The sequence below is a fragment of the Nilaparvata lugens genome, chromosome 3 (genome assembly GCF_014356525.2).
Source record: "Nilaparvata lugens isolate BPH chromosome 3, ASM1435652v1, whole genome shotgun sequence".
Taxonomy (NCBI): domain Eukaryota; kingdom Metazoa; phylum Arthropoda; class Insecta; order Hemiptera; family Delphacidae; genus Nilaparvata; species Nilaparvata lugens.
The window spans coordinates 18,529,238-18,546,845 of record NC_052506.1 but is presented as its reverse complement, the minus strand read 5'-3'; the positions used below and the strand labels follow the sequence as shown (position 1 = coordinate 18,546,845).

Here is a 17,608-nt window from a genome sequence, read left to right as displayed (position 1 = left end):
GGCGCTGAAGATTTTACCTGGAACAGGTGAACCACATTGTTCGACGCTAGCGCTCTCTGTACTTTCTTGCATGAACTATTCTGCTGATCTTCCTTGTCCAAGAATATCAACCCAGAGGCTTGAACGGCACCTGGTGGATAGTGAAGCAACCAACGAAATTGATATCTATTCATGAACTACCCTTCTAATGGTAATATTTTCATTTTTGAAGTACTGTACAGTACATAAGTTGTAGGTATCAGAGTTCTCCTGAAAATTCTATTCCCCACATACTCTGCTAATCTCAATGATGATTATGATGATGATGATGCAATGAAAAAGATTGAATAGGTACCTACCATCAAGCTATATTATTTTTTATGAAAGTCACATAATATGTGAAAGAAATGTAGGTACCGGTATAGGCCTATCTAATTAGAACTGCTGCTATGACGAAAATAAAAATAAAAGTCACTTATTTTGTTACAATCTTTAATAATATTTTGGAATAGTAGCCTGTTAAAATATTGATTGAATTTTCTAGCACGAATATTGCTATATTTTAAGTCACTTATTTTGTTACAATTTATATGATTATTTTCGAATAGTAGCCTGTTAAAATAATAATTGTGTTATAGCTATATAATATAGCAATATTTTTGCTAGAAAATTCAATTAATATTTTAACAGGCTACTATTCGAAAATAATATTAAAAATTGTAACAAAATAAGTGACTTTTATTTATATTTTTGTCATAGCAGCAGTTCTAATAAGATATACTGTACCGGTACATTAAAGTGGCCTACCGGTACATTATTTTTCTCAGGCCTACTCTCATCTCTCATACAGTAGGTCATTGGTAATAAAATAATTATCAAAAATGAATACGGTAATTGATTATTGATAAAAACCACTTATATTACCTTATGAACATTCCAGACTAAAAAGTTTACTATATTGAAAACATATATATTCTGGTTGAATTCCTAATGTAAAACACCTTCTATTTATTTCACATTAAACACTCTATAAAAAAAGCATTAAGAGAAAAAAATAAATACCCCATCGTACCTCCGTGACGGAAATATTAACTTGACATTATTAGAAATTGAGGAACATCAAGGAATTTGAAAATTAGTTGAATTATTTGAGGATTGAAATTAGCATTAGAGCGTTAGAATAGATCATTGTCTATTTGACCTTGTTAAATTTTTTAGATATTATTTTTGTCTATTTTATAGTTCAAACAAAGGTAGCCCAAATTCAAATTTTGGTGTGGTGATTGGAGAAAATATAATAGGAGATTGAAAAAATTCAAGCGGTCGTCCAGTCAGTGAATTAATTAGTCAGTGGGATTTTGTAACAGATATTGCAAGTGGCATGGAACCACACGTCTTTCAAACATTGATTTAGCTCAGTTGGATTTTTTTACCAGTGACATATAATATATTATACACAGAAACCGTCTCAGTGGGGTTTGATGCTACTACATCATCTTGATCAGATTATTTTTAGGTCTCAAGGTACGGTAATAACAATACCGTACAAATACATTGAAGATAATTATGTATTACTCTAATCACCTTGCTAGAACTCTGTAGCATGTCTACAAAATAATGTAGGTAGCGCTGTTTCACTTAGGTACTTTGTTTCCATGTTATTATAAAAATGAAAAATTGTGTGATTTTGCAGTTAAAATTTATTTTGTATCAAAATAAACAGTAATTCACTGGGGTAGCACCGATTAAAACCAAGCAGAGCTCTGCTTATTGTGTGGTCACCTTGAGCACCCTGATATCACTACACATATTATATTTTTATTCTGTCTGGGGATTGTGCATAAATATGTTGACTTTTTCACCATTGTCTTCTATTCATCTGGTAATATTGACGATATACAGTTACTAGTAATAATATAGATGAATCACATACAAAGTGTATGGAATGACTAAATTTAGCTATTGCAGAGCAAGGTAGATAACACAACTTGATTCCAGTGTGGTTTTTGAAACACACAAAATCTTCATTCATTTTATCTTTTTCAATTTTTTCCCATGCTAACATGAAATTTTGCTGTAGTTTTCCATTGATTTTACTCAGGCTTATAGTCTCATCTGTGTAGTTATAGTGTCAAGCTAAAAAAAGTTTGGGTCGGTTTTTCTAAAAAAATTCCAGTTGAAGATTTTAGATCATGGAGCGCTTCGTTTCCAATCTCCTCAAGTATTATTTTTCAGATATTGAAAACATTATTATAGAACTGTTTATACACCTTAGACCCAGGGCCAAGTCTGTTGTTCCTTCCTAATCATATTTATATGATTTGTGATTTTGTCCACGAATAAATAAATAAATATATAATAGGTAGTTTTGTAGTTAGCCTCTATGTTGAAAATTATTCCCAAGAATCATAAAATATAGGACTAGATATTTAGTTGATGAACTAATTTTTAAAATGGAAGAAACTTATTCAATATGAGTAATAATTTATTTTTTTGTTTATAAGGATTTAAGCTCTAAAGCCTGTCTATACTCTTTTTACAGGCTGATGAACTGAGGAGCAATATGCTGAATAAACTTGGCAAAAAAAAATAAAAATTTTCAATTCATACATGAGAATTATTATTATCTTCATAATAATATTGTAGGTAGTTAGCCTACCGTAGCTTCATGACGAGATTTCACATACATCGATAGACTCTATATATTTTTTTAGTTACAAATTTAATAAAAATTTTCCGTAGAATAGGCTACCTCTTTTGCTACCTACTAACGGTATTTACAACAAGAGTTACCTACCCGACTCCAGTACCTAAGCTTATAAAAGGTACAGTTTATTTCTTATATTATAGTAAATGTAGGCCTAGTACGACATAGGTACCGTACCGTAGTGTTTCTTTGTATTCTGAGAGTGAATTATTCAGACTATTCAATTGTTCAAGAGTTGACTCATAGTCTGAGACTTCTATAATTGGATCAAAAGGATCCTTTTCTTCTCATTAAGCTGTGTTGTCTAGACTGTGGTACCGATACAATACTCAAGTTTAAAAATAATTTTATTCAAGATACTGTAATATTAGTTTCATAAATAAGTTTTTATATTTCAAACATATTTTTATGAAAATCTTCAGCCGTATTAGGTCTATATGCTATATCATTGATAAAACTCTTCAGATTATTTGAATAATGTGTGAGTATCCAAGGCTTCAGTTGAAAAAAGCTAATTCCTTAAATAGAGCCGTTTGAAACGCTCAGAGGTATTTTGCTATTTTGAAACAACCGCTAGTTTCCTTCTTTTTTGAATAGAAAAGTCACTGCCTTTATGATTATTATATGGTTCAGAAGAACTGATAAATATTCAGTTTTTATACAAATTTATAAGTAATTTTTTGAATAAAAATTTTATTTCTATGAAATCATTTTCATTTATCCAACAATACGGAACAGAAGAACTGAATTATTGGCTTGTACTTATAGACTGACGGGTTTGTTGGTGTATAGGAGGCTGTGAGCTCTCCCCGAAAGCTTTCTTGTTGGCCTTTGCTTGCTGAATAAACTCGTTCTTGAATATAAAGTGGTTGACCATCACATTTTTGATTACTCTAAATTTTTCAGAGACTAGAAGTAATTGAATTTTGTAATTTTACGTACTCCTCCTATTATATTTCTTAAATTATTTTCTGTAAAGGTAAGTTCTTTATTAAATTCAAACCATGAACTAATCTTATAATACAATTTTGATTTTGCTAGCCTACCTTTCTAAAACAGTTGTGATAACATGCTTTTTCAAGATAATTTTGTGTTTTAATGAATTATAATATTATAGTCTAAAACAAAAATATCAATACTTATTCTACATAAACTGGAAAAATTTACTAATGTCCCTTGTTTTATTAAATATTATGGTTTTTTAGCCTAAAATTTTACGATCTCAATGGATCACGTCATTCCAATAATATCATTATATTCAATTTATTCAGATGAATTGTCAAAGTTTCTCTGTAATAAACGTAATGAATAGTTTTCATTAAATCTTTTGAGTAAATTTCCATTGTTCAACAAAAATGGTTTATACACTTCCTTGAACTGCTCTAGCCTAACTAGTATTAGCCTATGGAAACTAGGAAGAGGATATTTTTAGAGAATACTTTATTTTTAAATACCTATTTATTTAATGTTACTGATTAATCAAATATAAAAATAATATATTTCTCAATTTAATTCTTGGTAGAATTTAATCTAAAAGAATTTTTGAGTTGAGATAACGTCATTCTTCAAAGGTTTCTAAGTCAGAAATTGAATCATTAACCTCAAACTTTTTGAATTTCCTTCTTAATATTGCAATACCGGTACTAGTTTAATTATAATTAAAACTTAGCGTATCGTCTTATTTGTTATGTGCCATAGTTACTGTTTGTTAGTGTGTTAGTTTATGTTAAATTTATTGAATATTTCCTGTGTTGAGCTAAATTTTCTAAAGTGGGCTTTCAAGTCTACTTACACGAGAAATGCTCGTGCCAACAACGGTGATAACATGAATGAATCATATTTCTGTATGTGATGAATTCTACTGTTTTATAAATAGTCAAGTTCTATCATTAGGTAGTAGGCTAATATTTTTTCTAAAAGGTCTATAGGCCTAGGCTAAGCGAATCCCAGAAACGTTATGTTGTAATTACTGCAATATATAGAGTTGAAGTACTAAGTAGTAGTTGTCAGTATGATAAAACCCATATTATTTTTTACCTAAATGCTTATTGTTGAAAATCAGAGTCTTTTTCTTATTTGTTCAGCATGTCAAGGCGATTTCAAATGTACTATAATTGTTATTCCACACGGTATTATAACTATTTTAAAATTAAACACAAACAACTTGAATTTGAAAAGTTTGTACTTTAGATAGCTGTAATCTGTAAATAAAACAGACCGATGGCATAAACCCTGAAATTATCAGTAACTTTTAACTACAGTACTTATAACTATTATTTGTCAAAACAATCAAATTTAGCGGGCTAAACTACAGTAACCTCTTAGATTAGGCCTAGCCAAAATGGATAAATAATTTTTGAACCTTGTAGGCTAACTATGCCTCTTCAGTGTTATGTAAATTGCATAATATAATTATTCATCATTAATATTTTATTTTGTATTTGCTTAACAAGAATACTGTCAAAAATTTCTTGATAACATGTTGATTACGTTTTCTCATGGTTCTATTTAATACATTGTTGAATTTGATTTATTGATCACTATAGAATCATTTTTATTTGTTCCATAAGTCCATAACTAACATGCTCACAAAACATTGATTACAACTGCATATTAATTAGGCTATGCAAAATGAAAAATATCAACATCCATTCATGTTCATTCAATATGAAACATGCATAAAGATACAAAATAAAATTAGGTATATTCTCAAGTACCAATGAGTAGGCATTCAAGTCAGTTTAGGAATTTACTTTAAATGTTGAAAATAGAGTTGGATATCAGTGCCAACTTGTACCTGTAACAGTATAGGCCTACTGTGTTAACATCTTATCTTATTGATGTAATTTTTCTCAAGTCAAGAAGTTTCTGCTAAGTGGATTTAGGCCTATTGTGACTTGAAACATAGCATTTTATCAAACCAAAGGCATATTTTGTTTTTCCAATTTTACTAGACCGAATGACCTAACTGCATCTGAGCAAAAAGGGAAGTTGGTCACCTTATTCAGGAGCATATTCCTCTCACTCAAAACATCCTAACCTGATCCTGCTTATACCTTACTTCCAGGACTTGTATAGTGTCAAATTTATCGCAGTATACAACTTTGACTCTGTTGTCCAACTCTATCTTCAACATTTAAAGTAAATTCCCAACCTGACTTATAAGCCTACTCAATGGTACTTGAGAATATACCTAATTTTATTTTGCATCTTTATGCATGTTTCATATTGAATGAACATGCATGGAGGTTGATATTTTTTATTCTATTTTTTGGCAAACACGCTATATCAACATGTTTTACTTCAATACAAATCAATACTTCTTTCGTTTTTACAAAAATTCAATCTTACTCGGCGTGAAAAATGTCTATAGCTTTACATATTGGTCAAATTTATATAATGTAGTTACTAATCAGTGTATTACGATGAAATTTGATTTAAGAATATTATTTAATAGTAGATCAGAATTTTTTCATGCTGAATGTTTTCTTGAATTTTGGCATTTGGTACGTTTCAACGGCATTTTCAGTTAATTTAAAAGTTATTTCAAACTATCAAATATATAAAAAGTAATCATCTCCACTATTATAAATAGGCAATTTATGGGATACACTACCTAGATATGACTCCAATTTTGTATTCTGAAATACGCTATCGTCTTCCAATGTGAAATATTATTCTGTCTTTGAAATGATTTTCAGATGCCCAGTATTAAGCTGCAGAGTTCTGATGGAGAGGTGTTTGATGTCGATGTAGAGATCGCAAAATGCTCTGTTACAATAAAAACCATGTTGGAAGACTTGGGTGAGTCAATGGCATGTTTTTGTTACTTCGAAAATTCAGTATCCTGCTGCTATAAAAATTAGTACCTAATTTTGAATTTTATCAAAGTGAGAATGATAGAGGATCTGCCCTCTTGTGATACATAAATCCATTCTTATGTCTCCTCCCCCATCAATTTATTATTGCTCTATCAGAGATGACCTATAGATTTCGTTTCTCTATGGTTCTATATATCTAATGGTATTTGAAATGTTTTCCTCCCTGAGTAGTTTTGAAGGTGATATTGTGGTAGTTATTCATACTAAATAAATTTAGATTATAAAAATAAATAAGTTCAATAAATATGTGGTTGGACAATAGGCCTGCTTAGTTTATTTACTCAGCATTAAAAGTATTGTTTATTTTGTGGTAAAGTAAGTACAGCAGTAGAGTAGACAACTGTCCGAAATTCGTTATATTGTAAATGAAAGAAGTCATTCTATTTTTGATTTTGTTTTATTATTAATCGTCTGTTCCAAGTTATAACTACAAGGTAACCCGTGCTTTACGCCGGGGAAAATTTGGTGTTGTTAAATAATGCAATCTCTTTATGTCCAGGAAACTTAGAGAAATTGAATAATTATTTATTATTTTGTTCAAAATTACGTGGATAATCTTTGTAAGATTTTAAAATTTCCAGCAAAAAAAAATGAGTTTGATAGATCTCGAACCCGTCACCTTTGATTCATGAACCACGGGAACCATCAACTAAGCTACATAATCCAATATCCAATTTCGTGATCAAGGCCAGCTTTTTCTGGATAGATCGTGTCACTTGGATTATGCCCTGTTCGGTTGGACTTTATACTTTTGTAATCTTTGAATAACAAATTGAATAAATTATTTCTAATTATCAAATTAAAATAAATTGATTGTGTTAAATAAATTTGTGGTGTCACGTCTCATGCCTACACTTAGGCTTCTGGACTTATGTTGACTGGACTGACTTACTGATTTCTTTCGATTCTTCTCTGCAGACATGTGTGGGCCCGGCGACCGCTGCGATGGACGATCCTCTACTTTTATAAAGCCTTTTTTGCTCTTTTTTTTGTTGGCTTTAACCTCCTTTATTCTTTTCTATCTTCTGTATCATTCTATTTTTTCATTAGTAAGTTATTTTTTACTTTCCTTGCCCTACTACCATAGGTAAGGAAAGTATTGCTTTCCAAAAAAAATTAGGTACCCCAATTTCAAGTTTTCTATACGTTTCAAGGTCCCCTGAGTCCAAAAAAATGATTTTTGGGTATTGGTCTGTGTGTGTGTATGTGTGTGTGTGTGTGTGTGTGTGTGTGTGTATGTGTGTGTGTGTGTATGTGTGTGTGTGTATGTCTGTGAACACGATAACTCCATTCCTAATTAACCGATTGACTTGAAATTTTAAACTTAAGGTCCATATACCATGAGGACCCGACAATAAGAAATTCAATAAAATTCAATTCAAGATGGCGGAAAAAATGGCGGATAATTACTAAAAAACCATGTTTTTCACGTTTTTCTCGAAAATGGCTCTAACGATTTTCTTCAAATTTATACCATGGATAGCTATTTATAAGCCCTATCAACTGAAATGAGTCTCATCTCGGGGAAAATTTCAGGAGCTCCGTAATATTATTGAGAAAAATGGCGGATAATGACTAAAAAACCATGTTTTTCACGGTTTTCTCGAAAACGGCTCCAACAATTTTCTTCAAATTTATACCATAGATAGCGGAAAAAATGGCGGATAATTACTAAAAAACCATGTTTTTCACGTTTTTCTCGAAAATGGCTCTAACGATTTTCTTCAAATTTATACCATGGATAGCTATTTATAAGCCCTATCAACTGGCATGAGTTTCATTTCTGAGAAAATTTCAGGAGCTCCGTAATATTCTTGAGAAAAATGGCGGATAATGACTAAAAAGCCATGTTTTTCACGGTTTTCTCGAAAACGGCTCTAACGATTTTCTTCAAATTTATACCATGGATAGCTATTTATAAGCCCTATCAACTGACATGAGTCTCATTTCTGTGAAAATTGCAGGAGCTCCGTAATATTCTTGAGAAAAATGACAGTTACTAAAAAACCATGTTTTTCACGATTTTCTCAAAAACGGCTCTAACGATTTTTTTCAAATCCATACCCTGTATAGTTATTTATTAGCTCTATCAACTGACATGAGTCTTTTTCCTGGGGTACTAATGGGGGTCCACCCAATCCTTGAGAAATGGACTTTGTAACCTCCTTCTCGTGCATGAGGTAGGTAGGAACACGGTTTTTACTTTTTCTTCTTCCATATACCGTGGGTAGGTAGAGCAGTTTATAAAAAGAACACAGTCATAGTCAAGATATTTCATCTGTAGTACAGCTGTTTTGACGAATTTCAAAAAAAAAACATCGAATTTCACAATATTTACATAAAGGAAAAAGTACTCTGAAAACAATTGTATATACACATATACAGTAGTCTGATCGTAGTTGCAAATATGTTGCCGTCAATCGTCATTATGTTTTTCTCCTAAATTATTCTCGTTTGATATTGAGGCTTAGGTTTATTTAGCGAACTATATTGGAAATTTTAAGGTAGGGTTATAAAACGGGCACTTTGTTCCGTGGATGTTTTTTTTTACAAGAGAAATAAATATTTGATCAAAATAAGGGGAAAGGTTTTTAAGCGAAAATAGATGTAAAATTTTAAATAGTTCAATGAGCAAGGAAAGTTGTGTGAGTGTACCACACCAGATTTTTTTAAATACTTCCTCTGTACAAATGAGATGAATCGATTCAGACTCTTCTTTGCACACAGGCACCACAGCCCATGAGAAGAATATTATTTCTCTGTATTTTTCTTACTGTTTTCAAACTTGTTTTTATAATTGAAGAGGAAATAAATGACTTTGAATTTGATTAATAAGAATAAAAATAGGCCCATGACCATACTCGGTAAATTCAGAATTATTATGAAAAATTGGAAGGTAATCAGTTCAGTAGTTTCAGATGTGATGATGCGTCGTTCGTGAATTTCCCATTCCGTACGTGTATGAGACGATTCCTTCCTTTATTACTTTCCTTGCCCTATTACCATAGGTAAGGAAAGTATTGCTTTACGAAAAAAATAAGGTACCCCAATTTCTATACGTTTCAAGGTACCCTGAGTCCACGATATCTCATCTCTCAATTAACAGAATGACTTCAAATTTGGAACTTAAGGTCCTTACAAAATAAGGATCCGACACGAACAATTTCGATCAAATACAATTCAAGATGGCGGCTTTAATGGAGAAAATGTTGTCAAAAACAGGGTTTTTGCGATTTTCTCGAAAACGGCTCCAACGAATTTGATTAAATCTATACCTAGAATGGTCATTGATAAGCTATATCAACTGCCCTAAGTCTCATATCTGTAAAAATTTCCAGAGCTCCGCCCCATCTATGCAAAGTTTGATTCTAGATTCCCAATTATCAGGCTTCAGATACAATTTAATCGAAAAATTTCAAGTGGAAAAGATTGAGTATAAAAATCTCTACAATTAATGTCTAGTAACATTTTAACATAAAATTTAAAATGAGCTCGAAATTCGAGAGAATAAGATTATTCAATTGCAAACTGTTAGCAACTGTTGATTCTATTAAATCATTCACTATGAAGAGATAGCAGACCTCGTGTATCTGCAGCGTTATTGTCCTGTCACCAGCTGGCTCAGATCTTTTTTTATAAGTAGACTTATGAGTAGAGATGCGCGTGAACACTAGCGTCAGGTGATCAATTTTTATAACGGCAAGGAAAGTTGTGTGAGTGCGCCACACCAGATTTTTATTATAGATTATGTTTTGAAATAGTTATATTGCAATCTTAATGCTTTTCCAATTGAACTATTATTGTGACTCTACATTTATAATTAACAGTAGTTGTATAGATTGCCATTCTTAAGTATTGATTTTTTAATTTTAAAGTTTATAGTTCAATTGATTCTTTTGTGTGGTGTCTGTACCTTAAGTGTAAGTACCTTACAGTTCATTGTGCAATAAGTTGTTATCAAAATATAATTGTAATGAATGCTGCAATTTGTTACTTAATAATCCACCTACCAAGTGTTCCAGGATTAAACTTATACAATTTCTAAAAAAACAATCTATAAACAGTCTACAGTTTGGCATCAAGGTCCATATTATTTAAAAGCTACTCTTTAGAACGTTTTCTTTGGAAATCAATCAGAATAGGCAAACTACCTACTATATAATACAAAGAATAGTTCTGATTGTTGCATGTAATTGCTTGCGAGGCAACCGAAAGATGCTTGTCTAGAAACGATAGGAATTGTTTTAGAACGGCCACTCAATAGCAAAAGTTGATATGTGAATGTAATTTTTAATAGTTATTTGTGCAACTAGTGCGCAAAGTGACAGTTTGCTGCACCGAAAGAAAGTTTGTTGAGTGGAGCAGAGGAACTTTGCGCACGTATTTCACATTAAATTTTTCCTACAGTTACCATTGAATATGAAAAGTGGGTAATTATGGGTAAAATTGCCTGAAATGCATCAAATGATTTCTGTGTAATTTTATTATTAATAAATAAAATAGAATAATGAAGTAGTGTTTGAATGGCGGGGCGGCTGTGTGCTGAATGTGGTGGTTGTCCTCGAACTCGGTGTCCTTGATATTATTATAACGTTTACCTCACTATACCACAGTCACTGTTACCAACTTAATTTTGATTTTGCTGCACTGGTGCTCCATATAACCTACTAATTATTTTGCGTTGTCATGCTGCAAATCTGGAGTACGCAAAGTACTCACTTTGCGCACTATTGCGGAAAAGTGATTCTTTGTGGCCTGCAATCAGTGCAGAAATGGTCACTTTTCAGGGTATCTGTAGGAAAACAATTTTTCTAATTGCGGATGATGCCCACATGAGCCTTTTACATGTGATGGGTTATAGAAAGTGCGTGTGTGATCTATTAAACTATCAAACGTCATGCCTACTGGCGGGATTCGAACAAAACCAATATTATTTTGTTAACATTCTCTTTCATCATCTTTACTCCACAATCTCCACATGAGTGTCTGAGTAACTTGTTTCTTTAATATCTGGCTCTGTTAGATTGTTTCAAGTCTGGGTATTCCTTACCTTACAAAACAACTACAAATGCTACTCATCTGCGATCAAAGTCATATTTTATTAAACTGTTTAACACAAAATGCATGTGTAATCTGTTTCATGACCTAAAAATCCTAATAGACCGTGCTAACCGGTTAACTGTATTGGATCTAGGCAGTTGAAAGAAAATCAATATTTTTAAAATACATTGTCACTATAAAAAATGCATAGCATACCTATCTTTTGGAATAAGGACTTGTGAAAGTATACAGTTTAGTATTTACTACATAGGAAAGAATGCTATCAAGGTAGAAATCTACTCTTTGAAATGCGAACGTACTTTTTATTTCAAAAAACAAAGTACCTAATAAATAATTTCGTTACCTTTGATAACTAACTAACCTTTATAACTAAAATTACTAACTAATGTTTTTTATACATGTTTCAGAAAAGAATAGTACGATCATCCCGTCACATATTATTTCAAAAAACAAAGCAATCAATAATTTCGTTACCTTTATAACTAAAATTACTAACTAGATTTTTTATATATGTTTCAGAAAAGAATATTATGATCATCCCGACAAATATTATTATACTGGGGTATCATATTTAGGACTAAGTTTATTATTATCAACTTTTGTATGTATATTATAATAACGATGTATATGTTTTGTCAATAAACTCCTCTGGTTGCAATTTATAGGCAATCAGAGAAATTATTAATAAATGGCAAAATCACTTGCGATATTATAAAAATTTTATTTTTAAAATTATGAAAAACATTAAATGTGATTTAGATAACAGTAGTTTGATGTTGGTAATTGAATGTGTGTTACTAGGAATGGATGAGGACGAGGAGGAAATAGTTCCGTTGCCGAATGTGAACTCTGCTATTCTGAAAAAGGTGATCCACTGGGCGACCTACCACAAGGACGACCCCGCGCCACCCGAGGATGACGAGAACAAGGAGAAGCGCACAGACGACATCTCCAGCTGGGATGCCGACTTCCTCAAGGTCGACCAGGGAACGCTCTTCGAACTCATTTTGGTAACAGCCAACTTATCCCATCTTCAAAATTTTGAATTTGTACCTGAAGAGGGTTGACTACATGATAAACTCGTTACTCAAAGTCCCGAAATGCATAGTGGTTTCTTTCAATTCTTAGGGCCGGTTTCCAAGCTCGGGATTTAGCTAAGTCCTACACTTTGAACAGCTGGAGTCAGAAAATTGGCTTTCCGAAACGGGGCGTAGTCGTAGTTTTCATGATAATCTTTATTTTATTATTTCTGTAATTGGAAACTTTTTCCCTTGACGAAATGGAACATTCCTAAATACTGTAATTCAAAATAGCTTACACCATTTTCTCTTTATTTCATTTTGTGTTCAATTTTATGGTTTTTCGAAATTTAAACGTGGACTATGATGGTAAAAACTACTATATGGTAAAAAATTTGAAATAATTGGTAAAACGCTGCTCATACAGAGTGAACAGTAGATTTGAAAAACTGAAAACTTGATGAATTGATTTTTTGACAAACTAATAACAACCTGACAAATTCAATACTTGACGGAATGAGAACCTGATGCAATGAAAATTTGACATACTGAAAACCTGATTTAATTAAAACTTGATGAACTGAAACCTGTTGCCAGCATCAGAAACCGTGCTTTAATGCCACCAGCATTGACAACCGTGTTATAATTTTGAAGTCGCTGCATAAAGTCCTCATTATAGTATAGTTTTTAAAATCCATTGCGAAAAGACCCCTGTTATTGGATTGATTGTAATGTAATGTTTATATTATAACGTGGTCGTAGATAAAAGTAATGAATACATCTAATATTCAATATTTTGAAAATTGATTGGTCAATAGCCTTATCCCATCTTCAAAATTTTCAACTAGTTTATCAGGTCATACGAGTATTACTTTGAATTATTTTGGCGAATATTATTGATCATGATTGTTTATCCCGATTAGAGCCATCGCAATACATGATAATACTCGTTACTCAAATAATATGAATTCTGAAAACACTTTTTTGTTTCATGTCTATATAGAATTCATTTCATTTTCTTATCTCTAGGCTAGTTAATAATTTTTTGTAAGTAATTGGTTATCAGTCGAATAATTCCAATTATAAGTTAGTCTACCAATAAAAAATGTACATCTCAAAACAAGTAACGAATTATAGGAAAAATGAGAATCAAATCTTTTTTCATCCACCGATCCACCGCAAAATCCGTTTACAAGCTTACCAAATTCAGGATAATCGAATTTATGAGAAAAATTATAATCACTTTCATTTGGATATAACTCACATTATTTGCAATTACTATACGTTACTTTTTTGGGAAAATTGAATTATTCTTGCAAATTCTATAAATGTTAATGAATCAACAGGGTTTCAGGATAAACTCAATTATGTTGCGGTTTTTCTGAAATAATAGTTATGAGATCAATTGACGGTTATATTATATATCAGATGAAGTGAAACTCCACCAATAGAAGTCATACGAGTATCAATATTCTGTTTGTTTTTCAGGCGGCAAACTATCTGGACATCAAAGGACTGTTGGATGTGACTTGCAAGACTGTAGCAAACATGATCAAAGGCAAGACCCCCGAGGAAATTCGAAAAACGTTCAACATCAAGAATGACTTCACAGCCACTGAGGAGGAGCAAGTTCGCAAGGAGAATGAGTGGTGTGAAGAAAAGTGAACAAATTGGACCTTGTATATTCTTGTACGGTATTATGTATGCTCCCATACGGCAAATCACAATTTTACACCTTGATCAAACTATTCAAACTTTATTTCAATTTCAACAAAAATAGTAAATTCGTTACGGTTCATTAAATGTGTACATTAAATTCTTGATATTAATTTGGATTGACTTATGTTTATTATTAAAGCACTTAATTTTTGTATACAAATTGATCATTCAATTTATTCGGACGGCTTGCAATCAATAAATATACTACTTTTATTGCATAGCGTTGAATAAAGTTATTTCAAAAATGTAGTCTTGAGGTTTTTAAAGAGATTTGAAAGAAAATTCATTTATTTCGATTGTGAAGTATTTATGTATGTTTGAAATATTTGAACTCAGTATTTGCAGAGGGCTGAGTAAACTTTTTTTGAAACAACATTTTAAAACTGACATATGCCAAGAAATAATTTATTACTTTTATGTGTAATAATTAGAAATCTGAAGAGAAAATGAGGTTCTGATATTTTGAAAATTCACTTTTATTCACAAATTAACAAGCTCTTAAAGGGCATGAGAAAACTTGGGTAAGCATGGGTAATTATCTTCCATAATTTAAGTGAGGTTAATAATGTGACTATTCAATAACCCCCCCCCCCATTATCTGTATTTTCTTTTCAAGCATACCGTATCCGTCTCTGTTGCATTTTCTATTCTATGTATATCTTTTCTATTCTATTATTTATTGCTTTGAATGTTGTGTGCATTTATTTTCTATATACAATTCAATTTTTCATCTCTTCAGTCCTCTTTAATAGTATTTGACATAGTAAGTTACTTCTGTGTTCTTGCATCAGCTTCTTCGATCTTTCTGTATTAGTTTTGAGTTAAAATTCTGATAATAAACTGTTAAAAATTTATTCCATTGCTTTTTCACATTCACTTTCCTGTTGAGTTATTATTTGGTTTCATTTTCTATTATATGCTTCCCGTAAGTTTGTTGTAACTAACATTATACTAAGCTGTGTCTATAAATAGATTTTTCTAAATATTTGATGAATTGTCTACGGTAAATTTCAAAAGAATCAACAAAGATCCTGAAAAGGATTTGTAAATAATCAGACAACTTATTGTCTAGTACAGTCATGACATCAGAAATTGACATTTCTGAACAACATTATGGTGAAAATCTTCAAATTCCATCATGAATTATATTTTTTCTACAAAGGTGGAACTGTAAGCATCTTGTACAGTTATCGATGAGGTTGACAACATGTTTTTTTGCAAAATACGTTCTCATCACAGCCATCTCCAGTTGGATGTCCTGGCCAAGGAACGGCAACACTGTAGTACTAGTTCTAGATGCAGCTGTCAGTTGGTTAGATTGCATTCCCAGCAATTCCTTCCATCTTCACTCGCTTTCCAGCTTTTCACTGCTTTCACTTTGGGCTGACCAGGTGACTATCTAGTAATGCAAAGTTGCCATTCATTCATTCTTCTTAGGCTGGGGCATTCAACTAAGATGAATCACACATTTATGTTGGGTTGCACCATCCGGCTTCAACCGCCTGATTCAGCTGATCGGACAGTTTTGATTTGATTTGATCCTTGCTCGATGTAACTCAGCTTTGGGATTTTATAATAACTTCCATTTTAGTTAACTGACAGTCAAGTCATCTGCATTTGATTGTCATGGGCTAATTGGGGTATGATCTCATTGAATTTTCCTTATGTGCAAATGCACATAAGATCATGCATGAACCGAAAAACAAAATTTTGGAAAGAGACATTGAAATACTTTGTGACTTGTCTGTGAGTCGCTGCTCACACTGAACGCAACCAGTGCGTGCAAGCGTTCAGTGTGAGTGTTCCTATTGCTCTTTCCATAGTTTGTTTCTTATCTGCGCGCTTCGTCATGCATACCCAAGCTTGCACTTGCACATATTTGCCCATAACGCATTCAATGTGATCACACCCGTAGGATGGAAAGTTGCTTTCACTAACATTATTCTTACTACAATACTTACTAGGATTGTAACATGATGCGGCATACAAATCAAGAAACTTAATCTTTTTAATAATTATGATTACAGTATTGTTAATAGAAACCAAGATTTCATAGTCCAAGCAAGGAAATCAAATAGTTGAAAAATGATGCTCGAGGATCTTTTATAAAGCATTTGACAGTGTAATGGGTCCCGATCATATACTGTTTGGAAGATTGGAATAAATGCCAGATAATATGTAAATATTACATTTGCTGAAAAATCATATTTTAATTAAATACCATTAAGTTTAGAACAGACTGGTTATCGACTTTGTATGAGTCATAAAAAGTAGTTCCAGTAGAAGACATGGGTGACCACTAAATATTACCAATGGAGGTGTCTACTACTGGAACGTGATATGAATTATAATTTTATATAGCTATAGGGATCTACCTGGTTGGAAAATTATACGGTAACAACATTTTTCCTGATTATTCAGTTATGCTATCTGGGTACCGTAACAACAGTTCTTAGGAATCTGGGAAAACTTCAGGATGCAGATGATGAAATCGCCAGTTGGACTAAACTGTGGAATATCAAAGTAAACGAGACCAAGTTTTTCACAAGTCAACTCCACCAACAGAATTTGTAGGCAAATTTCTTTATCCATCAATGGGAAACCTGTTCCATCAAATTTGCTAACGAGGCCAAATACCTAGGCATGATTATGGATGAAAAATTGCGTTGGAAACCACATTTGAAGGAAGAGAGAGAAATTAGTATAATAGGAATGCGATATAGATAAAACTACTGGTTGATGAACCGAAATTCCGCTCTTTGTACCTAAATCATATACGATTTTCATCTATTCTACAAGAAGATCCTGAAACCCATATGGGTTTAACGAATCTTGAACAAAAAACTGTTACTTGGCTGTAAAATTCAACGGGTTTAGAACAAAATGTCAAGAAACATTTTCATTGCTCTAGGATTCATTCGGAATGCAGACATCCGCAGATATTTATTTAATGAAATAAGCATGCTACTCTTTATAATATTTTATTTATATTTGAATCAGTTATAAATAACGTCTTGAACAGTACCTTTTTGGACTGTGTAATCTCCTAAATTTGGAAAAAGAAATAACACAAGGATCAGCTTAGTAGTATTCCATTTAGCAACGTGTAGACCCAATTACACTAGTCGACCTGTGTCATTTGTAACAAATAAAGTTTTGTTTGTTGGCACCTGTGCACATGTGATTGCAGTATTCCCGCTGCAATCTGCTAGAATATTGGTTGAACGTCCAAAAACCTGAGC

At 32.1% G+C, this 17,608-nt stretch overlaps 1 protein-coding gene across 1 annotated transcript; it reads left to right on the top strand.

Moving 5' to 3' along the window:
• The first annotated feature begins 3,295 nt into the window (after nucleotides 1–3,295).
• On the top strand, nucleotides 3,296–15,220 carry LOC111056797 (S-phase kinase-associated protein 1). Its single transcript, XM_022344203.2, has 4 exons — nucleotides 3,296–3,665; nucleotides 6,388–6,490; nucleotides 12,430–12,638; nucleotides 14,136–15,220. Exons 2-4 carry the CDS (start codon nucleotides 6,388–6,390, stop codon nucleotides 14,310–14,312), a joined length of 489 nt encoding a protein of 162 aa, XP_022199895.1. The 5' UTR covers nucleotides 3,296–3,665; the 3' UTR covers nucleotides 14,313–15,220.
• Nucleotides 15,221–17,608: the final 2,388 nt, after the last annotated feature.